The sequence below is a fragment of the Rhipicephalus microplus genome, chromosome 8 (assembly GCF_043290135.1).
Source record: "Rhipicephalus microplus isolate Deutch F79 chromosome 8, USDA_Rmic, whole genome shotgun sequence".
Lineage (NCBI taxonomy): Eukaryota > Metazoa > Arthropoda > Arachnida > Ixodida > Ixodidae > Rhipicephalus > Rhipicephalus microplus.
Genome location: NC_134707.1, coordinates 95300256 through 95316801, shown reverse-complemented (window position 1 = coordinate 95316801; position 16546 = coordinate 95300256). Strand labels below are relative to the sequence as shown.

Sequence of the window (16546 nt, the reverse complement as noted above, 5' to 3'; positions counted from 1 at the left end):
GAAGCATTCCTTAGATTCCTTAGAATTATGGTACACTGACGTCATCTCATACTCGACATCTCCAATAACCGTTACAGCCGACGATGCTTCTGTTGTGTCATGTATGAGCCAGGTTATGCTTCAGGGACTAAGAGAGAAAAAATAAAAGAAAGACGGGGAGGTTCACCAGAATAAGGTTCCGGTTTGCTATCCTGTGCTTTGGAAGGGTAGAAGGGGTGTAAAAGAGTGAAAGGGAAGAACAAGAGTTGGTGACAGTAGAGCCAACGATGTCACTGGAGCACTATTTGAGCACTATTGGAAGCAAAGCTGTCAGCCAACAGTCACAGTTTGTCTGTGAGTCCCGTTACTTGCGAAACGCTCCACAACGACTTCAGAGCAGCTCATGACGTAGATCGAGTAGACCAAGGGCCCCAGTATTTTATTCTCTGTCAGGCGGTGGTTGTCCAGCTGTCCTAGGGCGCTTGAGAGGCTCGCTCTTTCACAGTTGAAGCGGGTGAAGTCGCTAAGAAAGTGCTCGACTGTTTCGCTGCGTTCGCATATTTCACATAACGGGCTGTCAGTCACTTTATTAGGAAGTGAATAGGGAATGCCGTTTCATGCCAAAAATAGTGCCTTTGAGAATACCACTTCATGCCAATAATGGGCAAGGAAAGTAGTGTAACGTCGTGATAGGCCGAGTGGGAGATTAGCGGGGGGTCAGGATCCAAAACATCTAGCCGTGCATTTGTGAAAGAAGATGAACACCATAAGTCTACCGTTAGACGACGTGCTAGCACATATCTGGTCACACAGCTATTGTTTTGTTTATTATGCGAGCTCGTTACCCATATACTTCACAACAACCTCAGGTCCTCGATTGGGCACATAAAGGCTGATGTAGATATTGCACGAAATGAGTGGCATGTGCAAGTGGCACGTGGTGCCAACAGTAGCACCAGCTCACAACTTTGAATATTTTTTTGGCATAGGAGCTAAGACACGTTCATTGTCCTATCCTAGAGCTCATACATTGAGAAAGCCAAAAAGGATTTCTTGGTCGCATGACATGCATAGCATACGTCATTGCATAATGTACCGCTACGTCACGTGCCGACAGTCTTCGATGCAACGGTACAAACGAATTCGTCAAAAGTCACCACTCTTGCGTGCAATGAGACAACTCACCAGGTCGAAGTATTGTTGGTTAAAACTTTTGACTGGATTGGGCGGTGCGGCGACGCAGGCACCCTGGGGACTGATCCATCCCGCCGAAGCAATCAATATGACGATATTTGCCTCCAAATTTCTGCAGTGAGGAAACACTGACCATGAATCGTTGAAGCATTGTTCGTGATAGTTCGTTTAGAAATAGATTGAATTGGTTACATTTGCACAGCTGAGGTCATATCTAACAAACAATATGCCACTAATCTATATTCTTAATCGGAAAGTTCATCTCGCATCAAGTCAGTAGATCACCTGAAGATTGCCAAAGGTCGGAATGCGCACGCTTTCTGCATGTTTTCCTGCCTAAGGTAACACTCTGCGCCTGTTGTAAACTATCATCCTTTATGAAAGGTAACATGCGAGCTCGTGGTCTGCGCTCGGTGGCAGTTGCCTACAGTGTCATCAAACGACAGCTACGAAAATCACTTCCGCTCCAGTCGTCAGGGATTGGCAAAAAACAACAACAGCGAGTCATGGCCAATGTACAAGCAATGCTAGTTTAAGTTCCCGCTGTCGTCTCGCAACCAGTGGTGCCGGTCTTAAGTGTACATGCTTTCTTCAGCTCTCGTTGGTGGTGTTTTACTGAGCCGCGATGGAGGGGAGACCATGCGCTCGCACGTTTCCTTTTACAAAAAAGAGGGCATGCATTGTTCTTCCTGTACGCACTATCGTGACAGGGAGTTTAATGTCATAGTTTCGAATGCTGTTTCATTCGAAAGAATGCTGTTTCCGCATAACTTTCGTAAAGAGCTTAACCACTACTGCGAAAAATGACTGGTGTGAGTTACGCGGAGGCACGCCAACCATAAATATTTCCTGAAATGAGGCAAGTAGCGATTTATTTATTTTTTCGAAAGCACACCTGCCGAAGGTTCTGGCTTGTTGGAAAATCACCAATTTCCATTCATTATTTTTGGTAAAACACTCCTCACCTAGCAAAATTTGAAATGAAGTGGCAGGAAAGGACGGTTGTACAGGTATGGGCCTGATAAAGGTTGTGGACGGAATTTCCTCCAGAAGTATGCTAGTCTTACAAACGTATTCGTAGAGGTGTGATGAAGCGAAAACTGCTGCATCTGCATTCAAAACAAAGTAATTACATTTCTACCGCTACAAAGTCGTGATGTGACTCTTAATCAAGAAGAGTGCAATAAGGTGCATTTGCAGAGTTTTTTGTCAACGAGTGATGCAAGACTCAACGCTGGTTACGCAAGTGCGATTGTGCATTCAAGCTTTCTGTAAAACAAATAACAAAAATCTGTTCAATATGAGTGTTCCGAAGCACAATACTGAAGTTATCTCTCGGGTGGTACTTCGGTACTACAGCGCGAGCGGAGACTGCCCTGCTATGTGTCCTCGTTGGCTGGCTATCAGCATTGTCTACCGTGAATTTACACTGCCGAGGCAACGTTCGAAATTCTTAGCTTTGGAACTATCACGCTGTAGTTCTGCGAGCACAAAGTTATTTGCGAGTGAAACTAGCCAACCTATTGTTTTACCTAAGTTCTTTTCATGAGTGACATCAAGCCTATCAGGCCAGCATTTTTCGGCGGGCTGGTCAAGTTGCCGGCTCTGAACGCTGACAGTAAGCGTTCATTTACAAAAAACTCCCTTAGGCAAATAGCCAGTAATAACCGAACATTGTAGGGAATATTGGCACGTTTTTGGAATGTCGCGGAAAAAGAGTTTCGGCTGTGGTAAGGACTCACTAATATATATTAGTGTGCGAAAGAGCGAGTTTATAGGATAACAGTGAGGTGATTACTTATCCAAAGCATTCACCAATCATCTCAAGATCAGTTTAATAATGATGCTTTTCACATATTTTTTCGCGTTGCTTGGAGAAATATATTTATTTGTAGCTGCTTCAGTTAGACCCACCGATGTGTCTCATTTTCGCAGGTGTATTCAACAGAAGATGGCTCTCGAAAGAAAGGAGCAATTACAAGACCGGGAAACCTAAGGCAGTAAGTAACATTATTGTTGAAGCCAGGCTGTTTGCTGCATAGTTGAAATGTGGCTTCATGTTGGCTGTTTCGTGTAATAGCTCAATGGAGAAAAAGGTACAAGTTAGCAATTAGTCTTTTCCGGTTGACCTGCATGCCTTCTCAATCTGACTCAATCTTCAGGGTAAGATAAAAGTGAGATAGTGGACGCTTTAACTACTTACTTAACTGCGTCACGGAATCCTTGTTTCATCTTCAATCTATATATATTAGCGAAGTCGTAGGTGCCAATAGCCAGGACGAGCTTCGCTGTCTCTTCATGCTGTATCTCTTTCATTTTCTGGAACATCACAAAATAGTGAGTTTTATAATTATAGTTATACGTCAAAAACAATATCATTGTGACTAACGCAGTAGTGTGAAGATAGGAAAATTTTGAACACATTGGTTGAATTAACGTGCATCAAAAATCGAAACACACGGCTGCTAGCATTTTCAATGCATAGACTTGCGGTGCCGTGATGGTGATGGTATTTGCACCAGTTCACCTCTGAAACTCGATCACCATGCGAACCACACTTCAAGCGCACAGCAATGATAAGCAGCACGGCGACTTGATAAATGGTGCCTATTTGAGCACATTAACATTGTCTTAACAAGACCACTCATAAAATGTTTCTAGTTATTGTCGCAGTGATAGCGTGTGCGCTGTTACTAGAACAAGATAATGAATTATTTGACAAAAAAAAACACAAGACGAGGTAGACGTTTGCCTTTATCAAGCTTACTAATGTATTTTTTTGCGCTAAGAATCCTTTCTGCTGCTATAGAACGTGAATTCGGAATACAACAAAATCACATGGCGTCATTCCACTCTCCCTCACTTGGAGATTTTTGTATTTGGTTACTAAAACTCTCTTTTTGTCAGCGTCCATTCAGAGTTTAAGCAAAAAGTAGGTGTCACAAGTGCCCCTGACGTACTTTTTAATGACAGCAGTTTACTGTAAATTTGCCTCTCCAGTAATCATTCATTAAAATTTCAAGAACATCAACCGTTACTCAAACTAAAATATTCTGGATTGGTAGTTTGCAAAACAATGCCTCATTTTTGATGTTCAAATCATTATGGAAAACTCCTTATGAGACCGCATCACTGTGGCGACCCTAGAGAATCTCAGACGGCGGCCTCTACGTTCTTACTGAGCGCGCAGTGCTTTGGAGGCCCAGCTTGTCCTCTTGCGTTTTTCGTATGGCATCGTCAGGCGCCCAGCAAAGCCCGGAAAAAAGAATGATGACAAAAAGATAAGAAAGAGACAGAAAAAATGTGTGTGCGGCCTCTCTTGCAGGGTGCTGCAGTCAGGTGCGTGTTTCCAAAATGTTTTATATTGTTAGTACTTGTTGGTTGCCTCTAGCAGTTAGAATATCCTTCCTTCCTTCCTTCCTTCCTTCCTTCCTTCCTTTCTTCCTTCCTTCCTTCCTTCCTTCCTTTCTTCCTACCTACCTACCTACCTACCTACCTACCTACCTACCTACCTACCTACCTACCTACCTACCTACCTACCTACCTACCTACCTACCTACCTACCTACCTGAAGCACACCCTTGGTGCTCCTAACTGTGTGCCGGAAGTCCTTTTGAAACGAAAGAACGGTGAGAAGCCCGTAGTGCCTGATGCCTTTCTTCCGTAGTGCGTCAAGGTCACTGAAGGCACTGTCCAAACCATTCGGCGTTACATTCCTGCATTGTAAGTTGAAATTGTAATACGGCGATTACAGAAACCACCTCAGCATACTGGGGTGTTTACACGAAGTAAAAGATTTTCAGGCGAATGTTCACATGAAGTAAAGGTAATTTGGAATAAATTGCTCCTTAGGGTACTTATTCAAAAAAATAGTTGTTTCGTGAAGGCTTCTCCTAGAAACCTAATTCAAGTATTGTCGTCATTCGATATGTTTTTGGCAACGGTATCACGCCAACCAAAAAACAAAAACAAAATAGAGCAGTACCTTTTTTTAAATTCAGTACAATGACACATATGCAGAAAAAAGCTCTTGCTGTGAAGTCTTTCGTAAAAAAAATTGCACGTATTCCTGATGAATATTATATTACTCATTGAAATGGCGGGATAATAAAGGGCACTTGCAATCAGTGTCACTCGAAAAAACTCGTATGTGTTTAGAAAAAACTTTTGAAGGCGCTTGAACTGCACCTTCAGCAAGAGAACGCAAAAGCGTAAGTGGGCCCTACTAGCAGTGCTTTCTGACCTTTAGCGTTGCTGCGCTTTTCACTCCAGAGCTCAGCAATGCCACAAGGAAATAAAAATTAGTGCGCCAAACATTCGCCGTTTTAAACTCTAAAGTGCCTGCACGTAATAAGCAAAAGCTCGTTTATTCAAAACCCCTTATAATACAAAAAACAGCATAACACGGACATATTCGTGGGTAGCGCTAAGGAATTGTATTTTTAATGGTATAAACTTTCTTTAATTAGGTCTAATTGAACAAGCCGGTTAAAAGAGACGATCCACGCAGCACGGCATGCACGAAGCGTGATTTTGTGTGAAGTAACGAAGCGCGAATGCATTCGCTAATAGCCGAAACTGCCGTTGGTTTGAACCTGATATTTTCCGTGGGGCACGTCGGGTTCAATTAAACAATACATTTATATACTGCGAACTTCTGAACATCAAGATATTAGCGTCGTAATCTGCGCTAGTTGGTAAAGAATGGAACGCAAGTAGATGAGTAGCGGTCCGCATGATGAATTGCCCAATAGCTATGTAACGTACAGGCCATGGAGCAAGCATAAATTATAAGTCACTCACCTTTTTTTTTCAGCTTAAATCTTTTGTTGCGTATCCGCGGTGTTTTTGTGGTAACAGTACACGATGAAGTGTTCTTCAGACCTGGTTTATGCTTCAGACATGGGGGCTTCATGCCACGTCCACAAAGTCGTGAATGATGAGATTCGTGCCTTATACTGAGCTCATATGCAAAATTAGTGCACGATTTACAGGTTCACCAAGAAAACCTACGTGCATTGAAGGAATGCACACCTGTTTATTGTTTTTTGTTGCTTTCAGTAATTTGGCATTCGGCTCATTTCAGTATCTTTTTCCTGATCCCTTGAAAACCAGACTATTTGGCTTTTACTGTAGTCGCGAAGAGCTCAAGAATCCGTATTTGTTTCTTGTGTGAGTGCATCCTATTCAGAATTATGAAGTTAGCTTTTCTATCAAGCAGTTTGAACTACTAATGCCTCCTGGTCACTTACCGCAAAGAGCCTGTTCGAGTGAGGTTCAGTACGCTACGACGTTCAAAATGCCAAGGTGGCTTTCTTGATATAAATACTCATAATGGACAATTCCCAGCACCTTGAACTAGGACCACGGCTGCGCTTGAGGTGTGACAGATGCCGTCATTACTTAGGCAAGTACGAAGTGCAGAGAAGAGCAATCGCGAATCATGAAAAACAGTCCAATGCAAAGTACTAATTACTACTCTGGGTGGCATCGCCTGCAGCTGTGCCACTGCACAATATGTTGATTCTGTTGGTGATGATGGCGGCCCAATATGCGAGAGCATTCTGAAATGCGTCCTCCTTAAAACACGTACTCCGCCCCGCCGCGGTGGTCTAGTGGCTAAGGTACTCGGCTACTGACCCGCAGGTCGCGGGTTCGTATCCCGGCTGTGGCGGCTGCATTTCCGATGGAGGCGGAAATGTTGTAGGCCCGTGTGCTCAGATTTGGGTGCACGTTAAAAAACCCCAGGTGGTCGAAATTTCCGGAGCCCTACACTACGGCGTCTTTCATAATCATATGGTGGTTTTGGGACGTTAAATCCCACATATCAATCAAATCAAATAAAGACGTACTCACTTAACAATTCACGTTTTGACGCCAGGTAGAGTTCGGATTTTTCCCACACAGCATATTATTGCACTATGCCAAGCTGTGAAACAATATGACAATTTCATTGAATTTTTGTGGAGGGGGGGGGCACAATTTTTAGTACTGGTAAAATATTTTCTCGCTGATGCAAATTGTTGTTATTTATATACTTATGGTTCTATCACTCTATTTGCTTTTGCCTCAACTTTTGTTCTCGGAAAACACCGAAGTTTTCCTCACGATGAACGACGCCATCACAGACACTGAAATTTCTGCATGCGGAAGAGGCTCGTTCGCGCGTTTTCATTTAAAGGTCTTCCGGAAGATCTGTTCAACACAGAGCAGCTCTGTTAACTCATTACCCTATCGGCTGACAACTGTTGCACCCTACTAAAACAACGCTTAGTTGATTCGGCCTGGTTTTGTTGGCATGTTTCGTATTGTGAACAAGCGCAAATATGTCATATTGATCTGATTACCAATGCTTGAATATTGCGCGAAAATACATGAAATTTCCTCCATCACACTCCACATCTTGTCTGCGCGCATTTTACTTGTTTTTTTTTACGATGAAAACAATATCCAGAAAGTGACAATGTCTCACCTTAGCAGAGTGGTACGTTACATGATAGCAAAGCAAGTGGGAGTTGTACCGTTTGGTCGTATTTTTTTTTTTGTTCCTTCGTTCTTCAAGCGCATGCCCCGCCACGGTGGTCTAGTGACTAAGGTACTCGGCTGCTGACCCGCAGGGCGCGGGTTCGAATCCCGGCTGCGGCAGCTGCATTTCCGATGGAGGCGGAAATGCTGTAGGCCCGTGTGCTCAGATTTGGGTGCACGTTAAAGAACCCCAGGTGGTCTAAATTTCCGGAGCCCTCCACTACGGCGTCTCTCATAATCATATAGTGGTTTTGGGACGTTAAACCCCACATATCAATCAATCTTCAAGCGCACAAATGACTACCAGAATCACGGGTAACGATATGAGAAATCGTAGCCCAATTGTAGTGTCATATTGCTCGAGAAAATCACCAGATACGATATGCTTAGGAGAGAAAAAAAGTTTCATTTACAAAAGAAGCGGAATTTAGTAATAAACAAAATGAAGTAGGAGTATTACTTCTAAGGAGCATCACTGAAATAAAGTTACATTTAGGAACAACGTTATCGTGCATCGACTGCTACCAGCGTCTGTCTTTTATGACAACAATGAACGTACGTCCCAAAGCAAGTTTCCCACCGTTTTCCTCTGTGTTAACTGAAAGGTGCATCTAGTAACAGCATAATATATTCTCAGTCTGTATGACTTCAAGTATATACGATGTTTGTGACTTACTGAAAGTCGAAAGAAATTCCCAGCTGCACAAGCTTATACTTTGGGCCCCTCCTCTGGAAGACATCCCAGCTGACGGGGTCCTTTGCTGCTTCAATGTGGCCACTTGATGCAAACACGCTAGTGTAAAAGAGGTAGTCACAATACTCGGCGTCCGGGTACATGTCTGCTGAGATCGCTGTCTCGCTTACGGTGCAGATTATCAGCTTCACTGGGAGTGGGTAAAAATGAATTAGAGGATAACTGTTTCGTTTATCTATTACCTGTTCTCGTTATCAGGGTGAAAGGCTAAGGTATGTCATGAGACACAAAGTGAGCATCGATGTTGTTGTAGTCAACACTAGCGATGCGAATGATACTCATTGCGCAATCAATTCACCTTAAGACGCCATGATGACGCCAGACCACCGAGACTTGCGACGTCATATGGACAACACACAGTGACAATTGCGGTGTTCTGATGCCATACGGGCATTAAACACACGGCATTTCTGCTTGTTTAAAGGTAGCATGTTCCGGAAGTGGCGTGAGGCGTCGAAAACCTGCAATGTCTGCTATCCAAGAGACTGAAAATTGACAATAAATAGATGGAGCCTTTGGAGTGAAAAGGTAAATGGAACCGCATAAGTACAAAAAGTTAGATGGTGGCTTACCTGTAGCTTCGAGTCAACTAAATAGAATGCGTTATGAAACATTTTAACCTCTAGCTACACGTACTTCCAAGCTGTACAGCAGAGGACAAAGAATTCAGTCATTTATCGTAACAGTCGCTTGAAAGCGCACAACTATATGACTAAAAAGTCAAAACTAAGATACCATCTTTTATCGATAACGACATGTAACGCATTTCAGAAGTCGCTTAACAATGCCGTCCATATTGCCGCCGAAACAACAGTGAACAATTCAATAAAGCTCGCATGCGTACTGCTGCACATACCAATAGCTGTTTGAAATGATTGCGTTTGTGCGACACCTTTCTTGGGAAAAAATAGTTAAAAAGATAGGTGTAAACATATATAAAAAATGGTCCCTTACCTGTAGTCATCGTGGTAGTAGTAGTTGCAGTGGAACTTGTAGTTGTTGTCGTCGTGGTAGTAGTAGTTGTTGTAGAACTTGTCGTTGTAGTGGTCGTGGTAGTAGTAGTTGTAGTAGAAGTTGTCGTTGTAGTGGTCGTGGTAGTAGTAGTTGTAGTAGAAGTTGTCGTTGTAGTAGTCATGGTAGTGGTAGTTGTAGTGGAACTTGTCGTTGTAGTGATCGTGGTGGACGTGGTTGTGCTTGTTGTTGCTGTAGAAGTAGTTGTCGAGGTTGGTTTCATGGTTGCAGTCGATGTTGTTCTTTTCGTTGTTAATGTAGCAGTCGTGATTGCATATCTTGTGGTAGGTGCAATCTTGGTTGCTGCTGGCGCGCTCGATATAGTCGCGCTTTCTGTAGTCGTAGTCGCGGTATTCGCAGTTGCAGCTGTCGTTGTCATAGCCACTGCTGTAGTCGCTATACTGCCGGGGCTTGTACTTAGAGACATGTGGCCTGCGAAATGTTTTAGACAGCACTAAATGTGACGCTCGAAGCACATATCGCATACAGTACACTATATATCCCTACAATTGTGGAGAAACAGGTGCAGCAGCAGTGTTGATGATAATAAAAATGTTTCGAGTTTGTCGCACTCCCCTTGAAAATATGCATCAAACTTGTGACACATAGTAAGGATAATGGTAGTTCATTTTTCGTGACGTATGAGCGCCGTGATGTTTTCATTTGTAATGAAAACATCACGCGAGAGTGTTGCAGTTACTTTTGTATCAGTAACTGAGAGTTTCTTGATATCCTGGACCTTCAGAGTTTCTGTCGTTTTCATGTGCATTGGGAACAGGCCTTCGTTCAGTTGTCTGTAAGTGAGCACCAGGGTAGCTGCATGTGTGCAACCATGACCAGGAAGAGTCGCATGTCCTGAGCTCCACAGAGTTGGCAACGTACGTACGTGTCGTGTGGTGTGCGGTTTTTAATTTGCTCTGTATTTATTAAGAGACATTACTACTCCTGAAGGCTCTACAGATGTCCTGTGATTTTCTAAAAATAATTTCATATCAAAACTTTGAAGTTCACTCACTTTGACAGTCTACAGTTATACTTTTATATTAATACTAACTACACTACTGTAGGATTGCACAGAGAGTTCAACTTAGGCTGAGAATGACACAACAGGCAATGGCAAGGAAAGTGATAGGTGTAACATTAAAGAAAAAGAAGAGAGCAGAGTGGTTTAGGGAACATGATTGATTGATATGTGGGGTTCAATGACCCAAAATTGCCATTCGAGTTTGAGAAAGAACGTAGTGGAGGGCTCCGGAAATTTCGACCACCTGGAACCATTTAACGCGCACTCAAATATGAGCACAAAGAACTGCAGCGTTTTCACCTCCTTCTGCCGAAGACGGGATTCGATCTCGCGATTTGCGGGTCAGCAGCCGAGTAGCCTTAGCCACTAGGTGTGTTCGGTTAGAGAACAAACGGGTTTTAAGGACATCATATTCGAAATACCGAACAATAAATGGTGAAGGGCTGGGCACATAGCGCGAAGTCACGATACCCGATGGTTATTAAGGATCAGAGACTGGATTACAAGAGTTGCAAGCGGGTGGGGGGGGAGGACAAAAAGTTAGGCGGGCAGATGCGATTAGGAAGTATGCGGGAATAAAGTGGCAGGAGCAAGCACCGAACCGAGCTCACTGGCGGAACAAGGGAGATGCCTGTGTCTTGAACACGATGGTCCTGCAGGCGTAGCTAGGCTGATCATGATGAATATAATGATTACACTGCTGTAGTGACAATCAAGTTTTATCGTGCGCAAGAAAAGAGCTCAGATAGCACCGGGATTCCGTGACAGAGGCTCTGCCACAGACTCAACGCCAGCTTCTATGACTGAGCGCTGCTCCTTTAGATCAGCAACAGACACAATGCCGCCTCCAGCTGCTCTAAAGGTCTCGGCCGTATCATACTGAATCATCTTCACTATATAAATCGAAGTCACCAGCAATAGTAGCAAAGCTCATCACATGATCTCTAGCTTTGCCCGTTAAGTGGCTTGAAAGCTTCCTGGTGAGTTGACAGGTGTTGGACCGATTGTTTCTGCCATGAAAATAGTGTACTGCAGCACCGAAATAGTTTCTTTGTGTCTGCTAGCATACTCGTATTTTACTCGATTTAATATTATGGGCAAATAACCACTACTGCCATTCGATCATGGACAATGTTATTTATATTTGTCTGGTCAGTATCGCTCCATCCACCGCCATATCAACATCTAAAATTAGTCTCATAACAAAAACAAATAAATGCCTTCTATCACACTATGTCCACTCTTACCTCGTGTTCCGAGCCAGTCTCTGCTTCTTGATATTTCGCTCAATGTCTAACGCCGAAACAAGTACTGCCGTTGCATGAACACGAAATCAATAGGGCTCAAGCAATTTCCTGGATTAAGGACATAGCGGAATTTCCTGTCCCGTTGCCAAACCTGGTAATGCCCTTTATGCACTCATCACGAATCACTGCTGCTTATTCCTATCAACATTTATTGATAACCGCGTTCTCTCTTTCACGACAAAGCACAACCTTTTGCATCAACTTAACAAGGGTGAAATTCTCATAATCAGTAGAATGTTTGCGACTATCGTTTAGGTTGTAAGGTAATTTATTGAAAGCTATTGAGCAGGAAAAAGCACCAAATCATAATATAGGCATTCATGAAGCAATAGACGTGTGGTTGGGCATGATAAAAGTGACAATTTTTATCACATTCGCAGTGGATGGCCACATCCCGGTCTATGTAGACATTACTACACACCCGTATATTCGAATGCAGTTACAACACTTCGCGCTATAAGACACTTCAACTCTTTCGAGCACGGAGGTTACCCCAGGTAACCACTTTGTCTTATTTTATTTTCCCTCTTGAAACAAGTGAGTCCTGCATGTTGGATTATAAATGGCCATAGTCTAAACTTTTTAAAAATCTGTCAGAGACGACGCCACTTCGTTTAGAGTTGAATGCGACACATTATGTTTGCTTTCTTTAGACTGCTATCATCCTCAAGGCGTGCTAGGTGGCAGACCCATGATATGTTTATAGATATCCTGTACTTATTGCTTTGATGATGCAGGAGAGCAAGTTATATGCGTAGCTAACGCTAAGGGCTATAGAGGTGAACAGCTGTATATTCACCAGAAGTAACTACCTCATAGTTTATGAATTATTATTGCAAGTTTTTGTTTATTGCAAGAAAAGTATACTTTGAAAAACATTTCATCAATATTTCCTAATAAAACTGTTTCCCACCAGAAATTCAGCTCTGTGCATGAAAACGTGAAGACCCATGACAAAAAATCACAAAATGTACAGCTACCTGTGGATGCTGAGGTAGAAATCGCCTGTGCCGTTACTCCTCGACTGCCTCCTGTGTGCGGCATCTCTGAAGCCGTTCTTATGACTATTGTGGCATCTGGTGTAGATGATGAAGGTCCACTACTGTCATAGAGGTCCTCCGCGGTGGTGGCGCTAGAATCATCTGACTCTGCAGGGCAAAAAGTAGTTTGTTGGATAGAGGTACTATGCAGCGGACCGAAAAAAATTACACCATCTCCACGAAGGGGAACTTGGGGTGGTGCGGAGCACCACGGGGAGTTTTTAAGAGGTGTTTACCGGTTTGCAATATAACCTTTGCGGTGAACATTGCGTGTTATTGCTATAACTTAGCTTGTTATCACGCATCGCGTGACTGTTGCGTTGGAGACATCCGCGATGTCCCGCGTCGCCCCATGGTTTCCTTCAGGGAGTTGCTGGAACTTTCATTTAACACGCACGCTGCGAGTTTTTATTGTTGAATAGCCCACAGGAAACATCTTCCGAAAGCACTACTTTGAAGGTAGAGATCCAGTGCTTATATTTCAGGGGAAGCCAGTGAAGGATTGCCATAATAATGGATGGCCAGTGAAGGATTGTGGAGCACCAGCAATCGTTTTTTTTTTTCGAACAAGAAAGTCGCTAGCTGACGCAGCCTGCGTAGGTTCTGCGAGGCGCCGCAGGGAGGAAGGCCTAGGGAAGAGGGGAAGTGAGCGTACGTCAGGAGACACTCCCTGCGTCTGCTGACCTATGCTCGGTCACCCTCCCCCCTGGGCATCACTCCTCTCCATGGCGTCTTAAGAGAAGAGTGGAGGGAGTAATGCGCAGCTGTTGAAGAGAGGGATGGGAGGGATTCGTGCATCCGTAGTGTGAGTGTGGATGCCGGACGCGTGACATACCCGTGAGCAAAAAAATACTCCTCACGTAAGCAAAAAACCATCACACTCGCACATAGCACTCAGTGTGCGTCTGTTTCGCATTTCCCTTGCATTTCCTATAGTGGGCCACGCCTTCATCTGCAAGATCTCATAAATAAATGGGCATGAGACACGTGCAAAAGGCCTGGGATTGGCGATCGCGCATGGATCCACGGAAAAGTACTCGTTGGTATGCGCTCCTCATATTCGCGCGCGCGAGTAGTCACAGAAAGGCTCCTGGTGCTCAGACTCCTGCAAACTAACTCATACCCTAATCCGGTGAACCAGAATAGCATATATCCAGACATTTACCCCAATAGCTCTTGGTCAGCCTGTGGCGAGGCTGCTACTTTATGTCGTATGCTTTGGGAGTGCGGGTCGTTGGGCCCTAGGTTCACCAAGGAAGAGTGGGATGCGCTGGTGAAGTCACGGCCATGAAGACTGAATGCTGGCTGTCGAGTGGGCCCGTGATCGCGCATGCAAGCTAGACCTGTCCGTGCCGTCGTGGGATTAGCCCGTGCTCATTTTATCACGTTTTGCTGGACCGAATGAAACCTTCTTCGCTCGCTCCTGGCGCATGGCGGCCCGAGCCGTGTTGGAAAACACCAGAGGATAAAGTGACATTAAACAGTTTGAGAATTAGGGGCTCAAGACACTGGGTCCCCGAGCTTCGTTGCTTAGGTTGCTTTTGCGTTCACATGATCAGAAGAGTTTGAGAAGTGGGTCCAACACAGGCTGCACTGGGTAAAACGTATGGGATGCAGCCCGTGGCCAAATTCTAAATTATGCGAGGCATGGGGTAAATGGCGCCGTGGCTTGCGCTGCGTCTGCTTCGTTTCGCTGGTGATCCAAGGCGCCTTGGTGCCTCACCTTTCAGTACTGTGGAGAATACAGAGCTCCTAAGCGAATAGAAAAGGCGATCAGCCTCTCCCCGTCTATTCATTCGCGCCATGTCCTCTGCTCACCGTCTTTACGGCATCTGCTCACCTAATCGTCTATACACACTAACTTCAGATAAGGCTGGTTTGTTAACTCAAAAAAATATAGTAAAACTGTAAAACAAGCAGTCACGCCAGGAACTTGAAGCATGGATTTGCTGCTCTGCATGCTGAAGATCGGTAGGTGCTCATGCCTGCAGATAACTTCACTTTGTGCCCGTTTCATTCCGTCGCTTATCGTGGCTCTCGCATAACTGCTTCTCCGTCGACGCGTTCCTTCTCCCACTGCAATGTTTTTTTTTCTCTTTATTTGTTGAATCGAAGGAGGACCCGACGCGCCCGAAACGTGGGCGGTTGCTTCTGCATGGACGCTGCCATGCTGATTTGCAAACGCAGTTACCGGGAGTGAGAGACAAAAATTATTTCCGGCGTACGAACTACATGCGAACAATAAATGTATCACATAACAATGTCGCGTGACATACACCAAACAAACTCCAATTTTAGTCAACCCGGTCAACTTTGAGGCACATAATATATATGAGATGATGTTTTTATGCGCAACTGTGTGGCTTTCTTACACCCCATAGCTTTGGTAGTGCTGAACCAAAATGTTTTAAGTGTGAATACACTTTATAAGGGACCCCAAACCATCCACCGCCGTCGGCATCGTCCGCAGTCTTCTCTCTATCTTTAAAAGAAAGAGGACTTGGCGGGCCGCAGCGCGGCGCTCTACCGAATAAGCCACGGACGCGACGCTGATATCGGTGTCAGTAACGCGCCTTATACCCCGTCCCTCTTCGCTCGCTCCTCCGCTCTCCTCGCTCGCTGCAGCTGCGCGTGCACCCCTCTCTCACGTGCGCCCACCTTCTCCTTCAGTCTCCCGTAGAGAGCGGGTCATGAGGGGGAGTAAAGTTAAAATCCGTTGGCATTCGCCAGTGAGTTAACGTAAACTCCCCCGTGTGATCGAATTGCGATTCCCAGGAACCATTACACCATAAAGGCACCATAGTGTGATTAATAAATATAATAGTGCGAATTAATAAATACCCCTCATAGCATCACCCCGTGTATTCGCACTTAACCATGTTCACCCTCGGGTAAATGCTTGGGAGTTTTTGGGTCTTGGGTCAGTATTAGCGCAAGAGCCCAAGATTGGCTTGAGTTTTGCGCATGCGCCTTGGCGCGTCGCAAGCTTCTCAAACTCTCTATTGTCCTGCCGGGCACCGAGCGGAGAAGCGTCGCAGCTATGGCGAAAAATCTAATAAACCAGATCTGGAGGTTGCGGCGTGAGGGTGCCAGAGAGCAGCCGTCGATCTCGGTACGCACCGAGAGACGTTCTCCAGATCTGCCGCACATGGCAACAGGAGTTCTCGGGGCACCTTCCACTCATCATCTTCTGAAAACGTGAAGAGTGGCCTTCAAATCACGGGAAGCCATATGGGGTGAATATAAACATATGTTAGACGCAGGTCATGCTCCATCGTTGCCCACGCTTCTTCCTGCGTCGTACTGGCGGTAACCAATGCTAGTTTTCCATTTTTAATCGTAGTGCAGTACCACTGGTGTGCCAGTCGGCCAAGAAAAAAGAGCGACTTGAGGCTCGCCGAGGTGCGAGCTAGTGGGAACGAGTTGGTTCATCAAGGCTTCCGCTACAAAAAAAAATAAAAGAAACAAGTGGCCTGAATCAGAATCACGGTAAATAACTAACACCTCGACCAGGGTCCTGAGCCTGAAAGAACAGCGCAAATGCACATAACACCAAAGAAGAAAAGAAACGTGCAACACAAGCGTTGCCTAACAGGGCGCGATCCACTGACCAGACGGAGCAGTGTTGCAAGAAGTGGTCCGACCCGATTTTGCAGACATTGGCCGATAAGAGTACGCATAAAATAGACGCGTAGACGTGTCCTATCTCAGC

General features: G+C 44.8%; 1 protein-coding gene across 3 annotated transcripts in view; it reads right to left on the bottom strand.

The window, feature by feature from the left end:
* LOC142769271 (uncharacterized) overlaps positions 1-9354 on the bottom strand; it is a 61331-nt gene extending 51977 nt beyond the window's left edge. For all 3 annotated transcript variants that reach the window (XM_075872365.1, XM_075872367.1, XM_075872366.1), the window contains exons 1-4: positions 8375-9354; positions 4742-4889; positions 3377-3492; positions 1165-1285 (exon numbers count right to left, since the gene is read on the bottom strand). In XM_075872365.1, the coding sequence (XP_075728480.1) occupies positions 1165-1285; positions 3377-3492; positions 4742-4889; positions 8375-8535 (546 nt within the window). In that variant the 5' untranslated portion in view covers positions 8536-9354. The remainder of the gene's footprint in view (positions 1-1164; positions 1286-3376; positions 3493-4741; positions 4890-8374) is intronic.
* Between the last annotated feature and the right edge of the window lie 7192 nt (positions 9355-16546).